General features: G+C 49.9%; 1 protein-coding gene across 4 annotated transcripts; it reads right to left on the bottom strand.

The window, feature by feature from the left end:
• Nucleotides 1-506: 506 nt before the first annotated feature.
• KLHL36 (kelch like family member 36) lies at nt 507-19008 on the bottom strand. Of its 4 annotated transcripts, none has more exons than XM_077786382.2 (5): nt 18851-19008; nt 14524-14605; nt 9850-10923; nt 8813-8970; nt 507-2523 (listed from the first exon to the last, which is right to left on the bottom strand). In XM_077786382.2, exons 2-5 carry the CDS (start codon nt 14581-14583, stop codon nt 1968-1970), a joined length of 1848 nt encoding a protein of 615 aa, XP_077642508.1. In that variant the 5' UTR covers nt 14584-14605; nt 18851-19008; the 3' UTR covers nt 507-1967. The 4 variants fall into 4 exon arrangements, with proteins under 4 accessions (XP_077642508.1, XP_085446024.1, XP_085446025.1 ...); XM_085589898.1 differs by lacking the exon at nt 18851-19008 and adding an exon at nt 14716-14994; XM_085589899.1 differs by lacking the exon at nt 18851-19008 and adding an exon at nt 14726-14921.
• Between the last annotated feature and the right edge of the window lie 40 nt (nt 19009-19048).

Genomic DNA, 19048 nt, shown 5'->3' with positions numbered 1-19048 from the left:
TTGTCAGACCTGCAAAAACGTGAAAAGGAATTTCATAGAATCACAGAATGGTTTGGCTTGAAGGGACCTCAAAACTCATCTTGTTTCACGCCCTGCCATGGGCAGGGACACCTTCCACTATCCCAGGCTGCTCCAAACCCCAATGTCCAGCCTGGCCTTGGGCACTTCCAGGGATCCAGGGGCAGCCCCAGCTGCTCTGGGCACCTGTGCCAGGGCCTGCCCACCCTCCCAGGGGAGAATTTCTTCCCAATATCCCATCTAACCCTGCCCTCTGGCAGTGGGGAGCAATTCCCCCTTGTCTCTTCTGATTCTGTGGAGGAGAAAAAGGTAGAAAACATTAATTATCTAAATAAGTTCTATTTCTACTTAATATTGTTAAAATTACCTTCCTACTAAAGTGTTTCCACCATTATGAATTTCACTGAAAAATTATTACAGCGTTAGTTTTTTTTTTCAATTAATCAAAAAGGAAAACCTCAGTGAAATCAATACACAAGACATCAAACTGTGATGAATAGAATATTCTAAACTGGATTTATTGTTCCCAGACATTAATGTAATACATAAACACGCTAAAAGAGGGGATATAGTTAACAAGCAACCCAGTAACAGAAAAAAAGCAAGTCTTTGAAATTTTTGTTCCATACGAACACATGAAAATGTACCCAAAAAGTTAAGTAATTGTCAGTCAACATAGCAAGGATTTCAGATGCCAAAAAAAATAAACCCAAAAACTTGTCTATGAGTTTGTCATAACCAAAATGTTTCATTTGGGTTTTTTTTTGGTTTTGTTTTAAATTTATTTTTAGGCTAAAAAAGAATAACCATTACCTCATGCAGTATACAAAGGCTTTAAAATAAATCCATTAATGCAAATGAAAGGCTGACTCCTGAGGCTTTTTTTTTAAATTAAAAAAAATCGCCAAAAAAAACCCTCAAAGAGTTTCAGAAAATTAATTCCAGCTAGTTTTCTTAGCACTGAAGAAACAACCTATAACCTCCTTGCACTCCAGAAATTTATTGTTACGTCTTTTGATCCACATATGCTTGTAGTAGGTCTTAGAGTTTCAAATGAAATTAAGTGCAAAAATGTTTTCTTAGTGTTTTCCAATTACTGAGGTAAGTAGTTTGAAGGGGGGAAAATAAGACAAAAGAATAAGGGTAGCAGGATATCACCTGCACGTACACCAGATGGAAGAAGAGGCAAATCTGAAATACATGGAAAGGGAGATGGGAGAGGAAGACTGAGGGAAAAATAACAGCGATGATCAACAGCTGAACCTTAAACCCAAGCCCTTGAAATCCACCCAGCAGATCAGCAGCCACTGAAATAAAGGGTGTTTATGGGCATGGCTGGCGAGCTGGGCTCTGGGGGAGCTGGAGTTGTGACAATAGTCCCAATTCCAGCTGACGGCCTGACAATGCTGGGAATGCCTGTGCTGCTCCCACAGCTGCACCACAGCCTGGCCAAGCCACACAGGGACCAAAGATCATCCAACGAGGAGTTCCTGACGCCAACAGCGGGGTCACGAGCACAGAGCAGCAGCTTCTATAGTCAACAACGTGATATATGGCAAACGAGAGAGTGAGTTAGCAAAATGTGGTATAAAAAAGTATAAAAGTTGCTTTTAAAAACTTCCTTAAAACGTCGATATAATACGATGTATGTGGAAATGCCATGAACCACAGAAGGAGAAGCCTAAACCTTAACATTCAGGAGAGCAGCAGAACCTCTCTGGCCACATCACCCTTTGTATAGCAAGAGGGGGAGTTTTTGGTTTCTTTTGTTGTTTTTACCTTAAACATGAGTTTAATCCAAAAACCACATTCAAGTGTACGTTTTCTTAGGCTTCAGAAGATGCCCTCCCCACCCTGTTTAAAAAGAAAAAGAATAAAGGTTAGATAGAAATGTCTAAACACAAGGTCCCTTCGGAACCCACCATCCAAGGGTGGCTATCCAGGAGTGGTCATCTTCCTCGATCTGGATGTTTTTTTGTTTTTATCTTTTTCTTTTTGTCCTCTGTTTTGGGTTTCAGGGCGCAGACACATGCGGACACTCCGGCAATCGCTTTGGGCAAGTCCGTCCCTTTGTACCACTTATTTTTCTCCTTATCGTAGACCTGGACCGTTTTGGAGAAGACAGCCTCCTCCCAGCTGTAGCCTCCGAGGATGTAAATCTTGCCTTCCCAAACTGCCACCCCCGACTCGCTGTTGGCTTGCAGCAGAGGGGCCACTCTGGTCCACTGGTTGCACTGGGGGCTGTAGGACTCCACGCTGAGGATGTCAAACCGAGCCATGGTCTCGATGTTGTCGTCGCTGCCGCCGATGGAGTAGATGTTGTCCTGCAGGGTGCACATGCTGTGCCAGCCCCTGGCAGTGATCATGGGCCTCTTCTCCTCCCACACGTCCGTGCGGTAATCGTAGCACAGCAGGTTCTTTCTGTAGGGGCCGATCTGGTAATCGTGGCCTCCCGAAATGTACACGAATTCCTTGTAGACAGTGCCAGCGTGGCCGTAGGTAAACCTGGGGCAGGCAAACACGAGCAGTCCTCAGGGGTTTGAACAAGGCACACAAGCATGCAGCAAGGACTGTGCTAAAGAAGCAAATAAACAGTAACTAAAGCCAGGAGAATCCATGACCTGGCGGTTACCCAGTAACTCCTCTCACTCCCAGGGCCTCACCCTGCACTGCAGAGTGCACAGCCTGACAACCACTTTTAAATCACCCTTTCCATAGCTGGTTGCTACAGAGCACTAAGGTATGACAATCACTTTTTAATGCATCCTCTGGAGTGTGTCACACAACAGAAATAGCCCATCCTGCTCTACTGTCATGACCTTCACTCCCGTACTTCTGCTCCAGTGCTTGGCTTGCATCAGTCTGAGAGGGCCAGAGAGGGAAAAAATCCACATCTCAGTAAGGGCTGCTGTGACAGAAAGAGGAAATAATCATGACACCTCTCAGACTTACCAGTAGGGATAAACCAAGAGAAACCAAGAAGAAAACTGCTGCTGCCTTGCCCTTGCACAGCTTCAGGATCAGTGGATACACGGGTAACCAAGGATGCTCTCTGCCCAGTTCACCTGCAGTCCTAACTCAGGCAGTGTCCTTTCCATGAGCCATCTGTCTGCTCTACCACCGCTGCCCTACATCTGGGAACTCCTTTGGTCACCCCAGGACAAGGCAGGAGACCCCAGCCCATCACAGATCATGGTGACGTAAGAGAAATTGAGATGGTAGAAGCAACACCATGCATGCTGCATCCACAGGGCAGAGAGAAACCCCCTTTGATCATCCATAATAAACCCACTATAAACCTAAATCTCCAGGCTATTCTTAAATTCACATTAGGCTATTCCTGACCAAACCCCTTTGAGCTCTCACAAGGTGATGAACAGCATCAGCTGCTTTGAACACATCATTTCTAGATGTCTTTTTTCCCTCTTTTGGGGGAGTTGGGTTGTCAAAAGGTGCAGCACCAGCCAATTGGCTCTCACAAGGACTCTGAAGGATTCAATTGCCACAGGGCACAGAGGAATGTACTCATCACGCTGCACTCACCAGCCTCACCACCATCCTTTGTAGTCAGGCACTGGAGACCACGCAGCCTCCACGGCAGACAAACCTCTGTGAGCATGGTTTTAGCCTTTGAACCGTGCCTGAACACGCTGGAGCTCCGTGTGGAGAGAACCTTGAGCTGTTTTTATTTCGCAGGCTAATGGTTTCTCTGAGCCACACAAATGCTGTTGGAACATCTTCCATGCACCTGAGTGCCAGCACTTCTGTGCCAAGGGAAAAGATGGTCTAGGAAAGAAACCCCACATTTACCCTGAAAGCACAACGCTTCTGAGACGAGCTGAAAGGTGGTTATTATTCTAGATGCCTGCTGAAACCACTGATCCCTGTCTGAATCAGATATTTTAATAGGTTCCTGCTACAAGAAGCAGAAAAATCCCTGACATGTGACATGCTTGGACTGACAGTGCTGAGTGACCAGGACAGTCTGTTCAACTATGGGGGCTGGAGCTCCAGCCCTGGAGATCCTGCAGAGGTGACTTCACGGCTGTTCTGCTTCTTGGCCTCTCAGGGAAAAGACAGGAAGCAAAACGGAGAGAACTTTGGTATAGTTATTGACTTTATCCAAAAAGGCAACTCAGAATTTCCACAGCTCTCAATGTGCCTCATGATGGAAGCAGTTAATTCAAGCTCAGTGCTTCTGGTGGACATGATGTACCTTGAGCACATGAACCCCTGGCTTTCACCCTGACAGAAGTACCATGGCAGGTGAAACACCCAGAGATGCTGCTCCTTGGATGAGGGCTCTTCCAGCAAGAACAGAGACTGTCCATCTCCAGTGGCTCCTGGGCTACTTGTCAGAGCCTGTGTTTCTCTACATACACAGGAGTGGGTTTAAAAATGCTCAGTCTGGGGATGGGATGGACAGCTTGAGTTCAGTTCATTTCAAAGTGCAGCAGACTTTAAAGCCACATGAAACCAAGCTGCCTGGAGGCTGTGCTGTACCAGGGGGTTTGGAGGAATCAGGAGGAGGACAATGCAAGGACATGGAATGCACCCCAGAGCCCTGCACTGCTGGTGGCAATCACACTGCATCCACCATTCAGGGAAAAAATGACCCTACGTTAATGCAAACCTGCATGGCCTTTGGAGAAGTAGGTTAAAAATTCTTCTACTCTGGAGTTCTGTGCAGGCAAGCAAGCAATAGCCATTGTCTCTCAAGCACAGGCATGCAGCCCAGCACAGGCAGCTGCAGAAAAAGCACTGATCTGTTCTTTTGCCTCAGTCAATGGCTGTGTCCAGGGAACAGCAACAGTGAAGAGAGTGGTTTCACAGAAACCATCAGATCTGAAGCACCAAATCGACCATCAATTTGTTATTGGCCAGTACAGGACAATTACCCACTGAAAGGCACCAGAGGTGTTTCACTTTGCCTCACTTTTGAAAGCTCACCTGAAATAGCATCACTTTCCTAGGAACTGCATGAAATGGAAGCATAAATTGAAACCAATCAATACAGATCCTTTCTACAAGCCCTGGGATTGACAGAGGGGCATTTCTAAATGGGCAACAGAACAAGCACATCAATAGAGTGGGTCTAGACATCCTCCAACAGAGAGCATTGACCATTTTGGCAGTGTTATCTGCAAAAGTGGCCAGAAAAAAAGCAGAGGTATTTAGAGAAAGGAGATTTGATTTTAACATCTGCTGGAGCCTGGCACTGATTTTGAATGCCTTAACCCAGATACAGATATGCTGAAAAATTAGTTCCTGACCCAGTAACACCATTCAGATGCTAGGAAACCTACCATTTACTGCCCAGGACAGAAGAACACATAACTCAATAAAGCTTTGGGAATCCCCTACTCCAACCAAAGTCCAGGTGAGCTGAGGTTGCTCTGAATCTTGGTGTCCACCTGTTGTAGCCCTGTGAGATCGTTCATGACCCAACTGGCAGAGCAGATACCATCGCTCCCCAGCCTGTTCCAACACAGCTCCTCACACAGCAGCTTTCAGTTCTTCTGCCAAACTTTAACCTAGGGCCACTCAATTAATTTCACTGCTGTCTGCAGCAGACCTTTTCATGGTCTGTTCAGGATGAGAACACACTGCTCCACCTCCTGCTCTGCCAAGCTCCTCAGCCAGCACCGCTCCCTGCCGGGCTAGAAACTATGACAGAAACTGCTCCCAGTTTCTGGGGAAAAGGGCAAAAAATATAGGATCTCTCTGAAGAAAGGGAAAGGTATTCCACAACCAAGGACCCTAATGAGCGTCAGGCAAATTGAATTCCCTTGTAGCAGGCTTGGACCAGGTCCACCCTTTAGACAACTTGGCTGAAGTTTTCCCTGCAAAGCATCAGCCCCGAGAGGCTGTTTGCTTCTCCAGAAAGACAGCCTTAGTTGAGTCAAAACAGCTCAGCTCCTTCCAAGAGAGTGCTTAGGGAAAACAACGTGTTGTTTTGACCATATAGGGTGGGAAGGAGAGGGGGGTAAGAGGAGATAAAGGAGAGCCTGTAAAGCTCTTCCTTAGAGGAGCAACATTGTGAACTGCAGTGCAGACACAGGATTTGGCACTGGCATGTGTGCTCAAGGACACAACCACTGCCTTTCCCCTGCAAATCTCCACACACGTGCCAAGCTCTGACCCTTGGGAAGCAACAAAACAAACCCATTTTCTGGATGTTCAGCAGAGAGGCTTTAGCAAACAACCTCTGAGAGTCCCACCCCACACAGCTCGAGTTGAACAACATGAGCCCACACCCCAGAATGACCTCAACTCGAGCAGGGAACAGGATTCCAGGCAGTTGCTGGCTTGGGGCACCAAGCAATGGCACCAAAAAGCTGCTGGTGGTGGTCATGCTCTCAAGAGGACCAAAACACCTTTACATGTTCTCTTCAGAGGGAAGAAGACAGAAAAACACAGGAAAAGAGGAGGTTTTGTTGGGATACATTGCCTGATCAGGCAGTCAGGAAGCAGAGGACTGGAGCTTCTGGTTTCCTCTACATGAGAAGTCTTGCTGCTAGAAGAGGGCTGGGGGAGATGTTGGGTGAAACAGGAACTTAAATCTGTTTGAGGAACAAAACCATGTGGTGAGGAGGAACACAGAGGTCAGATGAGGAGTGCACTGAAGGGAAGGCTGGAGCAGGCAGCAGGAACTGTAGCTGGAATGCTTTTAGTCTTGAATGGATCACAGAATCCTCTCTTATCCTTCCTCCACTGCCAGTAAATCACAGACTCACAGGGATGGGGCAGCCACAGCGTCTCTGGGCAACCTATACCAGGGCCTTATCATCTCACATTTAAGAATTATTTTCTAATATCTGATCTAACCCTGCCCTCTGCCCCTGGGAAGCCATTCCTCCTTGTCCTGGCACCCCAGGCCCTTGATAATTCTCTCTCCATCTTTCCTGTGGGCTCCCTTCAGGCACTGGAGTACCACAGTTAGGTCACCATGAAGCTTCTCTTTTCCAGACTGAACAATCCCAATTCTCTCAGCCTTTCCTCTTAGGAGAGCTGTTCCATTCCTCTGATCATCCTGGTGCCTCCTCTGGTCTTGCTCTAACAGCTCCACCTGAAGTGCCTCAAGGAGGAGCTGCCCAGAGCCTTTTCAGCAGCCCCAAATCTGCCAGAGCCACCCAGTTCAAGCAGTGGACGTGTGTCAGAAAGGTTCCTGTTGCTCACCTCTGAGTCTGGCCCTTTGCAACCTGCATAAAGTTCTTTTTGCCTTATTCCTTCTGTGCAGAAACAATTCAAACTGAAACAATTCACTGCTCAGCACCAAATGGAAAAAAAGGGCTGAAAAGAAAAAAAAAAAATCCAAAGGTGCCAAGAGTCCACTAAGCTCTAACTAAAGACACCTAAACGTGCAAAACAGCATCTGCATGGAAAAGTGGGGAGCTGTCTAGCTCCCCACACAGCTGAGCTGACACAAGGACAGAGCAACAGGAAGAGAGGATGCAGCATCATTTATTTGGATGCAGGAATAATTCATCCTAAGAGGGGTCTGTCACCTAATGGGGGACTTTTGCCTCATCCAAGCAGACCAGCCTGGAAATCTAATAAGAAATTAACACCCACAAGTCAAAGTTCACTTTTAATGCTGCAGCTGCAGAATTCCCAAAGCCAGCACACAGGTAGCAGTTGGAATATGCAGACGAGCTGCCCTTTTTTAGAGAGTCTGGGTGTATTAAATCAACTGTGTGAACTTCCCCAGGATCATTTATGAGTAAAAATATCCACACAGGATATACCTCACAGGTGACCCCAGTTAACAGAAGGATTTAGGACCTGAAGATACTCTCCTACACAGCTTCCCAGGAAAGACTGTGGTGTTCAGACCCAGATGCTGGATCTGCCTAAGTGAGCAGAAATAAAGAAGCATCCTGCTTGTGAAGAGCACTCGAGCCCAGCTGTTAGCCTGGATCAGCCTTGCATTGCAGCACCTGCCCAAAATAGATTTGGGCAACAGGCTTCTGTGCCTTCACTGGCTGCCTCTGGCTCTGCAGCTCTGCAGCTCAGGGACCAGGGAAAAACCCTGAACTCTCAAAGCAAACTGCAGGAACCTGCTCTGTGATGGCACCAGGAAAGCCAGCACTGCTGCTGAGGTTTCAGACATCATGGAAACACCATCCATACAGCCAACGTCCCTGAGATTGCCACAAATGTGGAACAATGTGAAATCTGAGTCACTGTTAGTAAATGAAATGCTGTCCTGCTGTCCTGACAAAGTCATTGCTCTGACGTTGATTCAAGACACAGCAATGTCCTGTCTGCTACCACAAGAGCTGCAGGGCTTAAACCTTTCAAAAGCAGAACAGCCAAATTTAAACTCAGACAGAGAGAGAGAGAGCTCACATTTGCAAGGTTCTGTATTTCCAATACAGCTAAATGTGTTTAGCTGTGACAACCCAACACAGAGAAACACCCTACAAGGAAAATCATCACACCAAGGTGACAAAGTAAGGCCACAGAAATGACAAAGCCCTTTGACCAAGATGTGAAGATTGCTTCTGAAAATATTCAACTCCACGTGGCCTCAGGAAAAGCTTTGTAAGAATTGTAGAATGAAATCAGAGCTCTCCCTGCCATCCTCCAGATGCACCTTGGGATGAAAATTAAAACCTCGCTGACCTGAGGCACGCTGCCTGCTCAGCTCCCAGCTGCTGCTGTGGTTGGCGTGGCTGATGCCACACTGGTTTTACATCCCCTTCCCTCCCTTCCAGGGCTCCCAAAGTCACACAAACTCCCTTTACTACCACTCTTCAAACACAGGGGAGCTTCCACACAGCTCGGTTACCTGGGCAGTCCTGCTATGTAGGTCCAGGAGTCCTTCTGAGGGCTGTAGGTCTCAACTGAAGACAAAGCCCCGTTTTCATTCCTGCCACCAACAGCCACCAGCATGTCAGTGATCGCTCCCAGGTAGAAATCCACTCGCCGCTGTCTCATGGAGGCAACCTGGCAAAGAAAATGACCTGCTGGCATCTTCCAGTGTCTGGTAAGCAAGGGGCTTAAGGGCTACTCATGTCTGAGGATGGGGAAGTTGCTCCTTCCCCTTTATTTGGTAAGGAAAGATTCTGGTTTTGACCATTATACTCATAAAAAACTTCTGTTTTTCTGCAGTAGCATCCATTTTTCAAACAAGGGGGTACCAGGAAACATTTAAGAGACAGGTTACTCTAGAAATGTTGGTGTTTATAGGAACTCCTTCCCAGCTCTGCAAGGACAGGTATTGGAATCACTGAAAAGCACAAGTGCACCATCCAGGATGGCTGATTCATATAGGAACCATGATTGGTTCATATGGAAACCATAACTGGTCCATATAGGAACCATGATTAGTCCATATGGGAACAAGGAGTAGCTGATACAGTAACCCACACAAATGAAGGGTTTTGTGGCAGCACTGGGAGCAAAGAGCTTGTTCTAAGGGAGATTTAGCACAGAGATACTTGACAATTGTCAGGGAAATTTCCTTTTTACATCACACCCATTTCTGACTTGTATGTACTACTGCTTGAGGAAGATGAACCAAGCAGTCCATTCCAGAATTATTCCCAGAAGTAATCTAAAGAATTGCAGGCGGATGCTGATGAGGAATTTCTCAGATGAGATGCCCAAATCCCAAATGACGCTGAGTATCTCCCCCAAACTCTTTTGCTCTTTGTGTAATTGAAACATTTCCACAAAGGACTCAAGCAGCTGCTTCAACTTAACTAACTTGACTTTTCATTTGGAAGTGCTGCCATGCTAAGTATTCCAACAAGCCCTGTCAATCCACCAGCAAAGGAGAAAACGCTCTAAACATAAAGAGAAATAATACAGCTCAAGTCTCACCTTTATCCACTGGTTACAGCGGGGATCATACCTATATAGCAGATTTGACGCCGCATCCCCTCCATTGTCCCGGGAAAAGCTGCCCCCGGCTATGAAGATGAATCCTCCCAAGACGGCGACGCAGTGGTGACTCCGGCGGGCTGGCAGAGGCGTTTCTGCCACCCACTGTCCCTTCCTGGTGTCCAGGAAGCAGGTGTCATCGCAGAGCTCCAGGCAGCGCTCCGACACCTCCCCGCCCACGAAGAGCAGGCGCTCCTCGCGGGTGCGCAGCGCCGTGCGCTTGCTCTGCAGCACCGGCTGCGCCGTCACGCTGTTGTGGTAGGTGACGGCCTCCTCGATGAAGCCCTCGCAGTTGGCTTCCTTGGGCAGCAGCGAGCACACGGCGGGCTTCACCCGGTGCAGCAGGTCGCTCTTGGGGATCAGGGGGAAGTGGATGTTGTCCAGCACTTGGTACGCCTCGTTCTCCCGCTCCGGGTACTGCGTGAGCCACTGCAGGGCGGCCTGCAGCAGGTCGTGCTCGCACTCCTGCTGCACCTCGCTGCTGTCCAGGTACTGGCACAGCTTCTGCAAGGAAATGTTCTGCAGGAAGTCCGGGGTGAAGGACAGCGTGCCGAAGTTCTGCAGGATGAAGGAATCGATGTAGGAGTCAAGGCGCTTCAGGTTGTAGATGGAGGCCAGCTCCTGCAGGTACAGGTAATTCTCCTCGCTGACTTCGTTCTCCAGGTACTCGCAGCAGAAGTCCACCACCTTCCAGATCTGCAGCAGGTGAGCTGTCTCCAGCACGTAGTCGATGTTGCCTCCATCCAGAGACAGCTCGCTGCCGTACAGGAAATCCACCACGGCCTTGAGACCGATGTAGGAGGCTCCGAAGAGCTCCACCTCCTTCTGGTGGGCCTCCCTCATGCCGATGGTGAACATGGAGTTGAAGTAGTCACTGCACACGGCCAGGAGGTTCCGGTGGGCCGGGACTCTCTGCTCATCCACCACCAGCACGATGTCACAGAAGAGGCCTCGGTGCCTCTGCTCGTTCAGGCTCTGCAGAACCAGGCTGGAGTGGTCATCCCACCTGTACACCTGGAAAACACAAACGGCATCAGGCAGGTGGCACCTCCGCCACCATCAGCTCCACAGTGGAATGTGCTTTCCCACTAAGTGCAGACCCAGCTTTTTTTGTGTTGCACATTCACATTTATAATAAATTCTGACATGAAGTAGTTGGCAAGTGACACAGTACGAGCCTGAGCTTCTCACCTTCTCTTTGAAAGGCCTATGGAGACTTTTACTGCTTTCCTACTCCCCTTTCTTTAATAATTTATTCTTCCTTCCCCCACAGTGCTGCATTGAAACCTCCTCCCTGATGAGTTATACAGGCACAATTTTCTGAAACTCTTCCACTCATTGTCTCGGAGATATCTTGCTGACATTTCCTTTCTTCCTTGTCCCCCAAATGACTCCTTACAGAGTTCTCCCAGCTAAGCTACTCACAGAGCATTTAGAGTGGGAAGCACACATGCAGCAGTACTCTGAATTTTCATTCAGCCCATGTATTGTTTGGGTTACTGCTTGCTTGACAGCTACCCCCTCTTAAATCTTTCCAGAACTCTGCATTTCTAAGCTTGTAAGGGTAAAATCCCTCTCTTTCTTCCCACTTTATTCCAGGCACACACACACTGCACTCAGAAGTAATAGCTGTTTATTTATGTGCAAAGCCACACATGTGCAGAACTGATTCCCACAAGGCTTCTCCTCGCTTCCAGGGGCTGAGGTAGGTTTTGTTTAAATGAATAAGCAGCAGATATTTTGCTTTTAAAGAAAAGAGAAAATGCCCTCAGGACACATCCATTAAGTGCCCTTCTGGGATCCCTCTGGTCCTCACATTCTAAGCACCAGCTCTGGATGCATCACTGAGCTTTTGAGGCCACCAGTATTTGCATCTTCTCACAGACTCACATCACCAGACTTAGGATGAACCAAGATGGAAACGTTTTGTTACCCCTCAAATGTCCCACAGGAAATGAACTGAACGCTGCTGGTCAGTCCAGAATGCCAAGTGAAATTTTAGGACCACCCTCTGGAGGAATTAAATGTGCGATGGCAGAGTCAGGTACCTTGTGATGCCTCTTAATAAAAGCCAGGTCAAGGTAAATGCAAATACCAAGTAGTTAAATTACCAAAACCAAGCCAGGCAGAGCCTGTAAGAACTTGTAAGAGCAGTGAAAAGGGGTGGAATGGAAGCACATCCCTGTGTCCTTCCTAAGGCACCTCTGAACACTCCTGGCTGTCTGAATCTTGCCCAGCCCTAAACCCCCAGGCTGCATTTCCAGAGGTGACACCTGAAAAGGTCACACAGGTGACCTGAGCCTCCCGGACACTCCCAATTCCCTTCCCCCCCAAACTGTTGTTTTTCCTAGAAATCCCAATGACCTGTGGCTCTCCTGCTGCCCAAACAGAGAGCACATGAGCACAGCAGTCTGGAAAAGCCATTTCTGGGTTGGTTAAACCACAGTGGGACCCTCTCTGCCCACCTGGGTGGAAAAGGTTTGATTCTTAGAGCCAAGAGGATTTGAGACCCAAATTAACAACCAAATGCACTCCTCTCAGTGTGACATCCCAGCAGATTCTCTTTATTTCCTTATGTTCTTTTCTAAACAATGGAGCCCAGGCTGCCAAAAATCCTGCTGTTAGAATGGCTCTGAACACTCAAGTGTGTGGAGTTAAACAGTCTAAGGGAAGAGGCTTCAATAATTAAAAGGTTTCTGGATCAAAACTCTTTAATTTACCTTATACTCATGAGCACACCTCTGAATTTAAAAAGGGATCTATGGCATAGACAACAAAGTAGCTTTTACTGAGGAATAAAACTGCCAGAGATCTGTAATAGAAAAAAAAAAAGGTGTTTAAGGACTATAAAGCTTTTTATCTGCATTTTCCTGAGGCTAGGAAAAGCTGATGTTGTACAGGAGCCTAAGCAGAAACCAGGGGGTGGAGAGGAGGGGGTGAAGAATAAATGTGGCAGAGGATAAACCACACTTCTGTGGCAGCTGTAATCAGGGGTAGCTGATGGTGGCAGATGAACAGACAAGAAATAACAACTTGCAGCACCCTCTCCTAAATCTGATTCATGGGGGATAGGATTGAACCAAATCCTTGGATTGAACCTAACCCATCCTCCCTCTCATCCCTGGGAGCTGGCTGATCATTTCTCTCTAATATTCCCTAATACCACCATCGTGCATAACGAGATTACAGCAGAATGTAAGATTTGCCAGGGATCTCTCTCTGCTGAGCTGGATGTTGAGTCAGCAGCTAATCCTGCTCTCACATCCACCTGGCAACTCGCTCTCCTGGAATCCTGGCTGCCATGTGGGACTGCTGCTGCTGCTCCAGGGATGGGGCACAAACCCATTCCACACTGCACTGGAGGCACTCACAGGACAGCAACTGGGAATTTCAGCCACTTGGCGAGTTCATTTGTTCAGGGAGCAAGATACAGGAGCTGAGAGCTGCACATTTCAGAACCAAGACTAATTTCATACTGAACTTGAACATCTTCCTCGAGCTATTTATATTCTGTAGAGCAGCCTTCACATTATCCAGTGATTCTAAGTTTAACAGATAGTGACAGCTGCTGTCTAAGAAAGCAAATAAAACAATGCTGTCAAGTTAATTAATTTTTAATGTGATGAATTATCATTACATTCAGACTAAACCATTTAAGTGGCAGACAGGATCAGCACTGAGGGAAAGATTATATTGGTAGGGATGCATTTAAAAATTAGTCCTATTATCTTTCATCAATTGTGTCAGAGCAGAATTTCAGCTTCTCTTGGATTCAAAGATCTAATTTCTCTCAGACTGTTAGTGCAGCACTGCTGCTCATCAATGGTGCAAAAGAAAATGAGATCTGGCTCATTCAGCTTTGGTAAGAAGGCACTGAAAAGTTTCTCTTTTCCAGGTTTGTATTTTTTTTTTTTCCTGGTATTACAAGGTGCCTGTTCTGCAGTTCCTGTAACTATAGCACAAAAGCAGCTTGCACTGGCATGAAACAAAATGAACATATAATTACAGCTGTTACTAACATTTTATAAGTCATCCTGAGGACCTGCATAAAGAGCTGCCCGAGATGGATTTCCGTGAATTCACAAATAAAAACAATGCATTTGTGCCAGACAGAACTTTGATACAAAGAAAATGAACCCCACAAACTTAAGGAAGCAACCCGGGTTCTGTGAGCTCACTGGGCTAACCACAGTTTGCAGGATCTCCTATCTTGAACAAAACCAGGACTAAATCTAAAGAGTAATCCCAGCTTTGCTTTTGTAACGAGCTTGGATTTTACGAGATGGATCAGTCTAAAAAACAAACACACCACATTTCATAACTGAATTTTTAGTATAGAGAAACTACTGTGCTGCAATGATGTGGGTTTCTGAGTTATGAGTCATGATGAGCAGATGCCCATTTGCTGCTGCTTTTCCTTTTTCTTTCCCCCCCTTAATCACTAGGCAGCAACTTCTACCAAAAATATTTAAGCAGGTAAACAACCATTTCCATCCCTCTTTTCAAAAGCTCTGAATTCTCACCTTGCCCCCAACCAAACCCTCTACCCCCACCACCCTCGTTGTTCCTGCGGCGGGATTTTTTTTTGGTAGGGGACACAGAGATCGTACGAACCTTCGAGGATTCACTTATCTTGTGCGGGCGGCAGATCCTGCTCTGCCGGGTTCCCTCCATGACCGCCCGATCCGCAGCACTTCTGCAACAAAGGCACACACAGGAAGATGTTCAGCAGCTCGCCAGCCGCTCCTGAGCGCCCGCACGCATCTCCGGCTGAGCGGGGAACGCGATTCCCAGCCCGGCACGTACCGAGCCGCACCTCGGCAATGTCCGCCTTAAAAAACATTCATTTTCCCTCCTCGCTGCTCTTCCCCGCCGTTGTCAAAGGTCGCTTGTGTCAACAAGTTGGGCACAGCCCAGCCCAGCGCCGGCGGCCGCTCCGGACTCAGCGCTGGAGCACCGAGCGCTGCCCGGGGCCGGCCGGAGCCCCCCGGCCGCGCCGACCGACCGGCCCCGGCCCCGGGGGAAAACAGCGGGCAAAACAAAGCGGCGACAAATTCCTGGAGGCTGCAGCCGCCCCTCGCCCCGCGGCCGGGGCAGGAAACGGCGGCGGGGCGGGACCCGAGCGGGGCGGGACCGGAGCGGGGCCGGGAGCGGCGGGGGAGGCGCCGGGCGGGGCGGGACGGGGCGGGACGGGACGGGGCGGGACGGGACGGGGATCCCCCGCGGGAGACACCGAGAGCCGGGCCGGGGATGCTCGGACACATCCCGGGAGATCAGGGCTGTTTCCTGCCCGGGGATGCTCGGATACATCCCGGGAGATCAGGGCTGTTCCCTGCCCGGGGATGCTCGGATACATCCCGGGAGATCAGGGCTGTTCCCTGCCCGGGGATGCTCGGATACATCCCGGGAGATCAGGGCTGTTCCCTGCCCGGGGATGCTCGGATACATCCCGGGAGATCAGGGCTGTTCCCTGTCCCGGGATGCTCCCACACATCCAGGGAGCTCGGGGCTGTTCCCTGTCCCGGGATGCTCCCACACATCCCGGGACATGAGGGCTGTTCCCTGCCCCGGGATGCTCGGGGCTGTTCCCTGTCCCGGGATGCTCGGACACATCCCGGGAGCTCCGGGCTGTTCCTGCCGGGTCAGGGATGGTGCTGGCAGGGCATGAGGCGGGACATGGGTAGCCGTGCCAGGGGCATTAGCTGCAGGGAATGCAGGGGGTTTTTTTGTGTGTTTTGTTTGTACAGCAGTAATAAACTGTGCAGTGGCTGCGGGAGGTGCAGCCAGAAACCCCATCACCATCTCCTCTTGCTTACCTGGCATGACGCTACCTGACCTGGGAAATTCACCCACCCAGTGGGGCTTTCCCTGCTTCTGTGGGACTTTCCCTCATTCCTTATAGCCCAGGAGGATTAAAATGAAGAACAGCCTCGTGGTGAGCAGCAGGCTGAAGGTTCCGTGCCTCAGGGGGAAGTCAGAAGCAAAGACACTACACAGACCCACCGGGGCCAGTGTCGGTGCTGGTCCCCCCACAGCACCCCAAGGGAAAGGCCCTTTGCTGGGCCAGCACTCCCTGGAGGTTATCGCTGGCAGAAGGCTGGGGGTGTGTCCAGGCTCCACCTGCTCTCACCAAGGTCAGCCCAGCTTGGGGGCTGCCGTGGCTGGCAGAGGATGATGTGCACAGAGGGTGACATCAGGGGAGTGTGCCACGACTGCCTGGTGCCAGCACCTCCACCTGCCCAGCCTCTGCCACCCTCCAGGGCTGGGGCAGCAGCCAAGGACACCCCAGGAAACCAGAGAGGATGATGGACTTGTACTCATCTGTTGATTATTGAGTCTGGAGATAAAAAGTGTTTTTGCCAGTTTTGGTCTCTCCGTGTGACCATGAGGACCTGGGTAAAGACCCTCGACTGTCTGAGTGAAAACCCACTCTGCTGCCAGCCCCAATTCTAACTGTGACCTGAAAACTGACAGCCCCAATGCTGTGACTTGAAAATTGACAACCCCAATGCTGTCATCTGTAAATTCACAACCCCAATACTATGACCTGAAAATGGACAACCCCAATGCTGTCACCTGTAAATTGACAACCCCAGTGCTGTCACCTGTAAATTCACAACCCCAATACTATGACCTGAAAATGGACAACCCCAATGCTGTCACCTGTAAATTGACAACCCGATGCTGTCACCTGTAAATTGACAATGCCAATGCTAACTGTGACCTGAAAATTCAGGGCAGCATCTTCCTGAAGGAGAGCATTGTTCTCTCCATTCCTGCTTCTGCACAGAAAAGCCAGGAATGGAGAAGCAGGATTGGGGACAGACATAGAGAAAGACTGGAGAAGAAGCAAAAAGTGGGAGAGATGGCAAAGAGACACAGGAACAAGGCACTTGCAGGGGTGTCTTTTAAAGTTCCTGAGTGCCCATGGCTGTGCAAAGCCATCCTGTTTGTTCAGCTCCCTCCAAATTCTCTGAGACCCTTTCTGAACCTCATGGTACATTCTAGACAGCTGAAGGTCACTCCAGACTCCCAGGACTCCATGCCTGCTGGAGATGTTTTTTAGAGGAGGTCCATAAGTCCTCGTTTTCTCTTGTGCTTCCTCTCCAAGGACTCATGTGACATGGACAGGTATTTCTGCCAGGCCACTGACATCTTCCTCACAGAACGAAAGCCCCATGTTCTGGAGGTCTCAGAATTGCTATATGAAAAGCAAACCAGAGCTCACCAAGTTCAAAATGTAGGTAATTTCCTCACTCCAGTTACAGCCTGATTAAACTGAGCACAATACTTATCCCTCCATGCATTAAAAAAAAAAAAAAAAAATCCATGGAAAAGTGAGAAAAGACAAAAAAGAGAAGCAAAATGAAGAAGATTTTTGGCCCCACAAGGAAGATGTGCATTTCTGATGTTCGGATCTGGCACTGAAAAGTGTGAGGCATGAAGTCCCTAATTAAGAGAATTAATGCTCCAGCCACTGGGGTCACAGAGATGTGCACAAGGATGAGGTTCTCTCCTCCTAAGGGGATGACATTGGAGTCACCCTCCTCTACACTAGCAAACATCAGGAGCTGAGGGTCAGGGATTGAAGGGACAAGGACGAGGACAAGCAGCAGTGTTACAGGTATAAACAGCAGCAAGTGCCAAAGGATGATAAACACAGACCACAAAAAATACATTCATGAGCAGATAATGCTCTGCATAAAGGCTTTTGAAAAATGGAAGTGTTCCTAAAAGCAAAGAAAATCAATATAAATCCAGACGTATTAATGGGTGATTATATTATCATCTAGAGCCTGCAGCCTACAGATACCGAGTGTGATTCACCCGGTGTCCTACACTTGTACTGACTTCAGAAATCCTTCCCTGTTCCCTATGACCTCATCGAATCAGAGATGCACTGCAGCAGCGCCCGTGTTGAGCTCCGGGAGCCTCACGTCACCCAGGGCCGGGGCTGCAGCTGGAAGGAGCTGCGGGCAGCACTGGGCCTCGGTGCCACTAAAGGGTCCCTGGCAGTCCTGGCTCGCTCTGCAGGTCTTGTCCCTCATGTCTGACAGCACTCAGTGTGGCAATGAGGCCCCTACTGCTCAGCCTTCACATGGACAACACTGATGGGAAACAAGCAATGGTCATCCCCTGCAAACTGCAAAAGAAACAAATTGTGTTGCTTTTTATCAAGGAATGCAGTTTTTTTTATTAAATTGCATGTCACACGGGTTTTGGGTAGAAATCCACTAAAATGCCTAAGGACTGGTTTGTAAAACTCCAGTCCTTGGGCAACGACATCACCCGGTACTGTTTATTCCCAGCAGGGTTCTGCAAAGCCCGAAAAATCTCTATTTCTGTGGGGCTGAAGCGCAGCCTTGCAGGCAGCCTCAGCCTCCCAGCATCTCCGCGGAGCGCAGGGACTCGCCGGGATGCGGGCTCGCTCCTGGGCAGCGCCGGGAGCCCGGCAGGGGGAGATCGCTGCATTGGAACGGGGCGAGCCGCTCGCACACGGACACGGACACACTCCCACACACAGGCACGGACAGACACACGGACAGACACACGGACAGACACACGGCCACCCGCACACACCCGTCTCAGCAGCGGCTGTCACCACCCAAAGTCACGCCGGAGCCGCCGCTCGGGGCCGGGGCCGCTCCGAGCGCTGGGGCCGGGATGCGGGGGATGCTCAGCCCCCGGTGTTCCGCACAGCCCCGGTTCCCCGCACAGCCCCCGGTTCCCCGCACAGCCCCCGGTGTTCCGCACAGCCCCGGTTCCCCGCACAGCCCCCGGTGTTCCGCACAGCCCCGGTTCCCCGCACAGCCCCGGTTCCCCGCACAGCCCCGGTTCCCCGCACAGCCCCCGGTTCCCCGCACAGCCCCCGGTGTTCCGCACAGCCCCCGGTGTTCCGCACAGCCCCCGGTGTTCCGCACAGCCCCTCGCCCCCGCTCACCTGCTCCTCTCCGCGCTACCTCCCGTGCGCCCGGCCCGGCCCCCGGCCCCGCCGCGCCGCCGGCGGCTTCTCCATCGCGGGCGCCGCCTCTGCCTCTTTCCTCCTCCCGGCGCTCAGCCAGAGCACCGGGGGCCCGCCGGCGCGGCGGCGGCCGGCCGAAGCATCCCCGCGGCGGGTCCGCGCCGCGCCGGGCCGGGC

Source organism: Lonchura striata, chromosome 11, assembly GCF_050655825.1.
Source record: "Lonchura striata isolate lonStrDom1 chromosome 11, ASM5065582v1, whole genome shotgun sequence".
Classification (NCBI taxonomy): Eukaryota; Metazoa; Chordata; class Aves; order Passeriformes; family Estrildidae; genus Lonchura; species Lonchura striata.
The sequence above is the reverse complement of the archived record's forward strand: the minus strand, read 5'-3'. Positions and strand labels throughout refer to the sequence as shown.

Coding starts and splice junctions, on each gene's coding strand:
- KLHL36 (XM_077786382.2), bottom strand. CDS start 14,583: ATGGAGGGAACCCGGCAGAGCAGGATCTGCCGCCCGCACAAGATAAGT. Junction 10,924..14,523: donor AGATAAGTGAATCCTCGAAG/GTTCGTACGATC, acceptor TGTGTTTTCCAG/GTGTACAGGTGGGATGACCA. Junction 2,524..8,812: donor TACATAGCAGGACTGCCCAG/GTAACCGAGCTG, acceptor TGCCTGCCCCAG/GTTTACCTACGGCCACGCTG.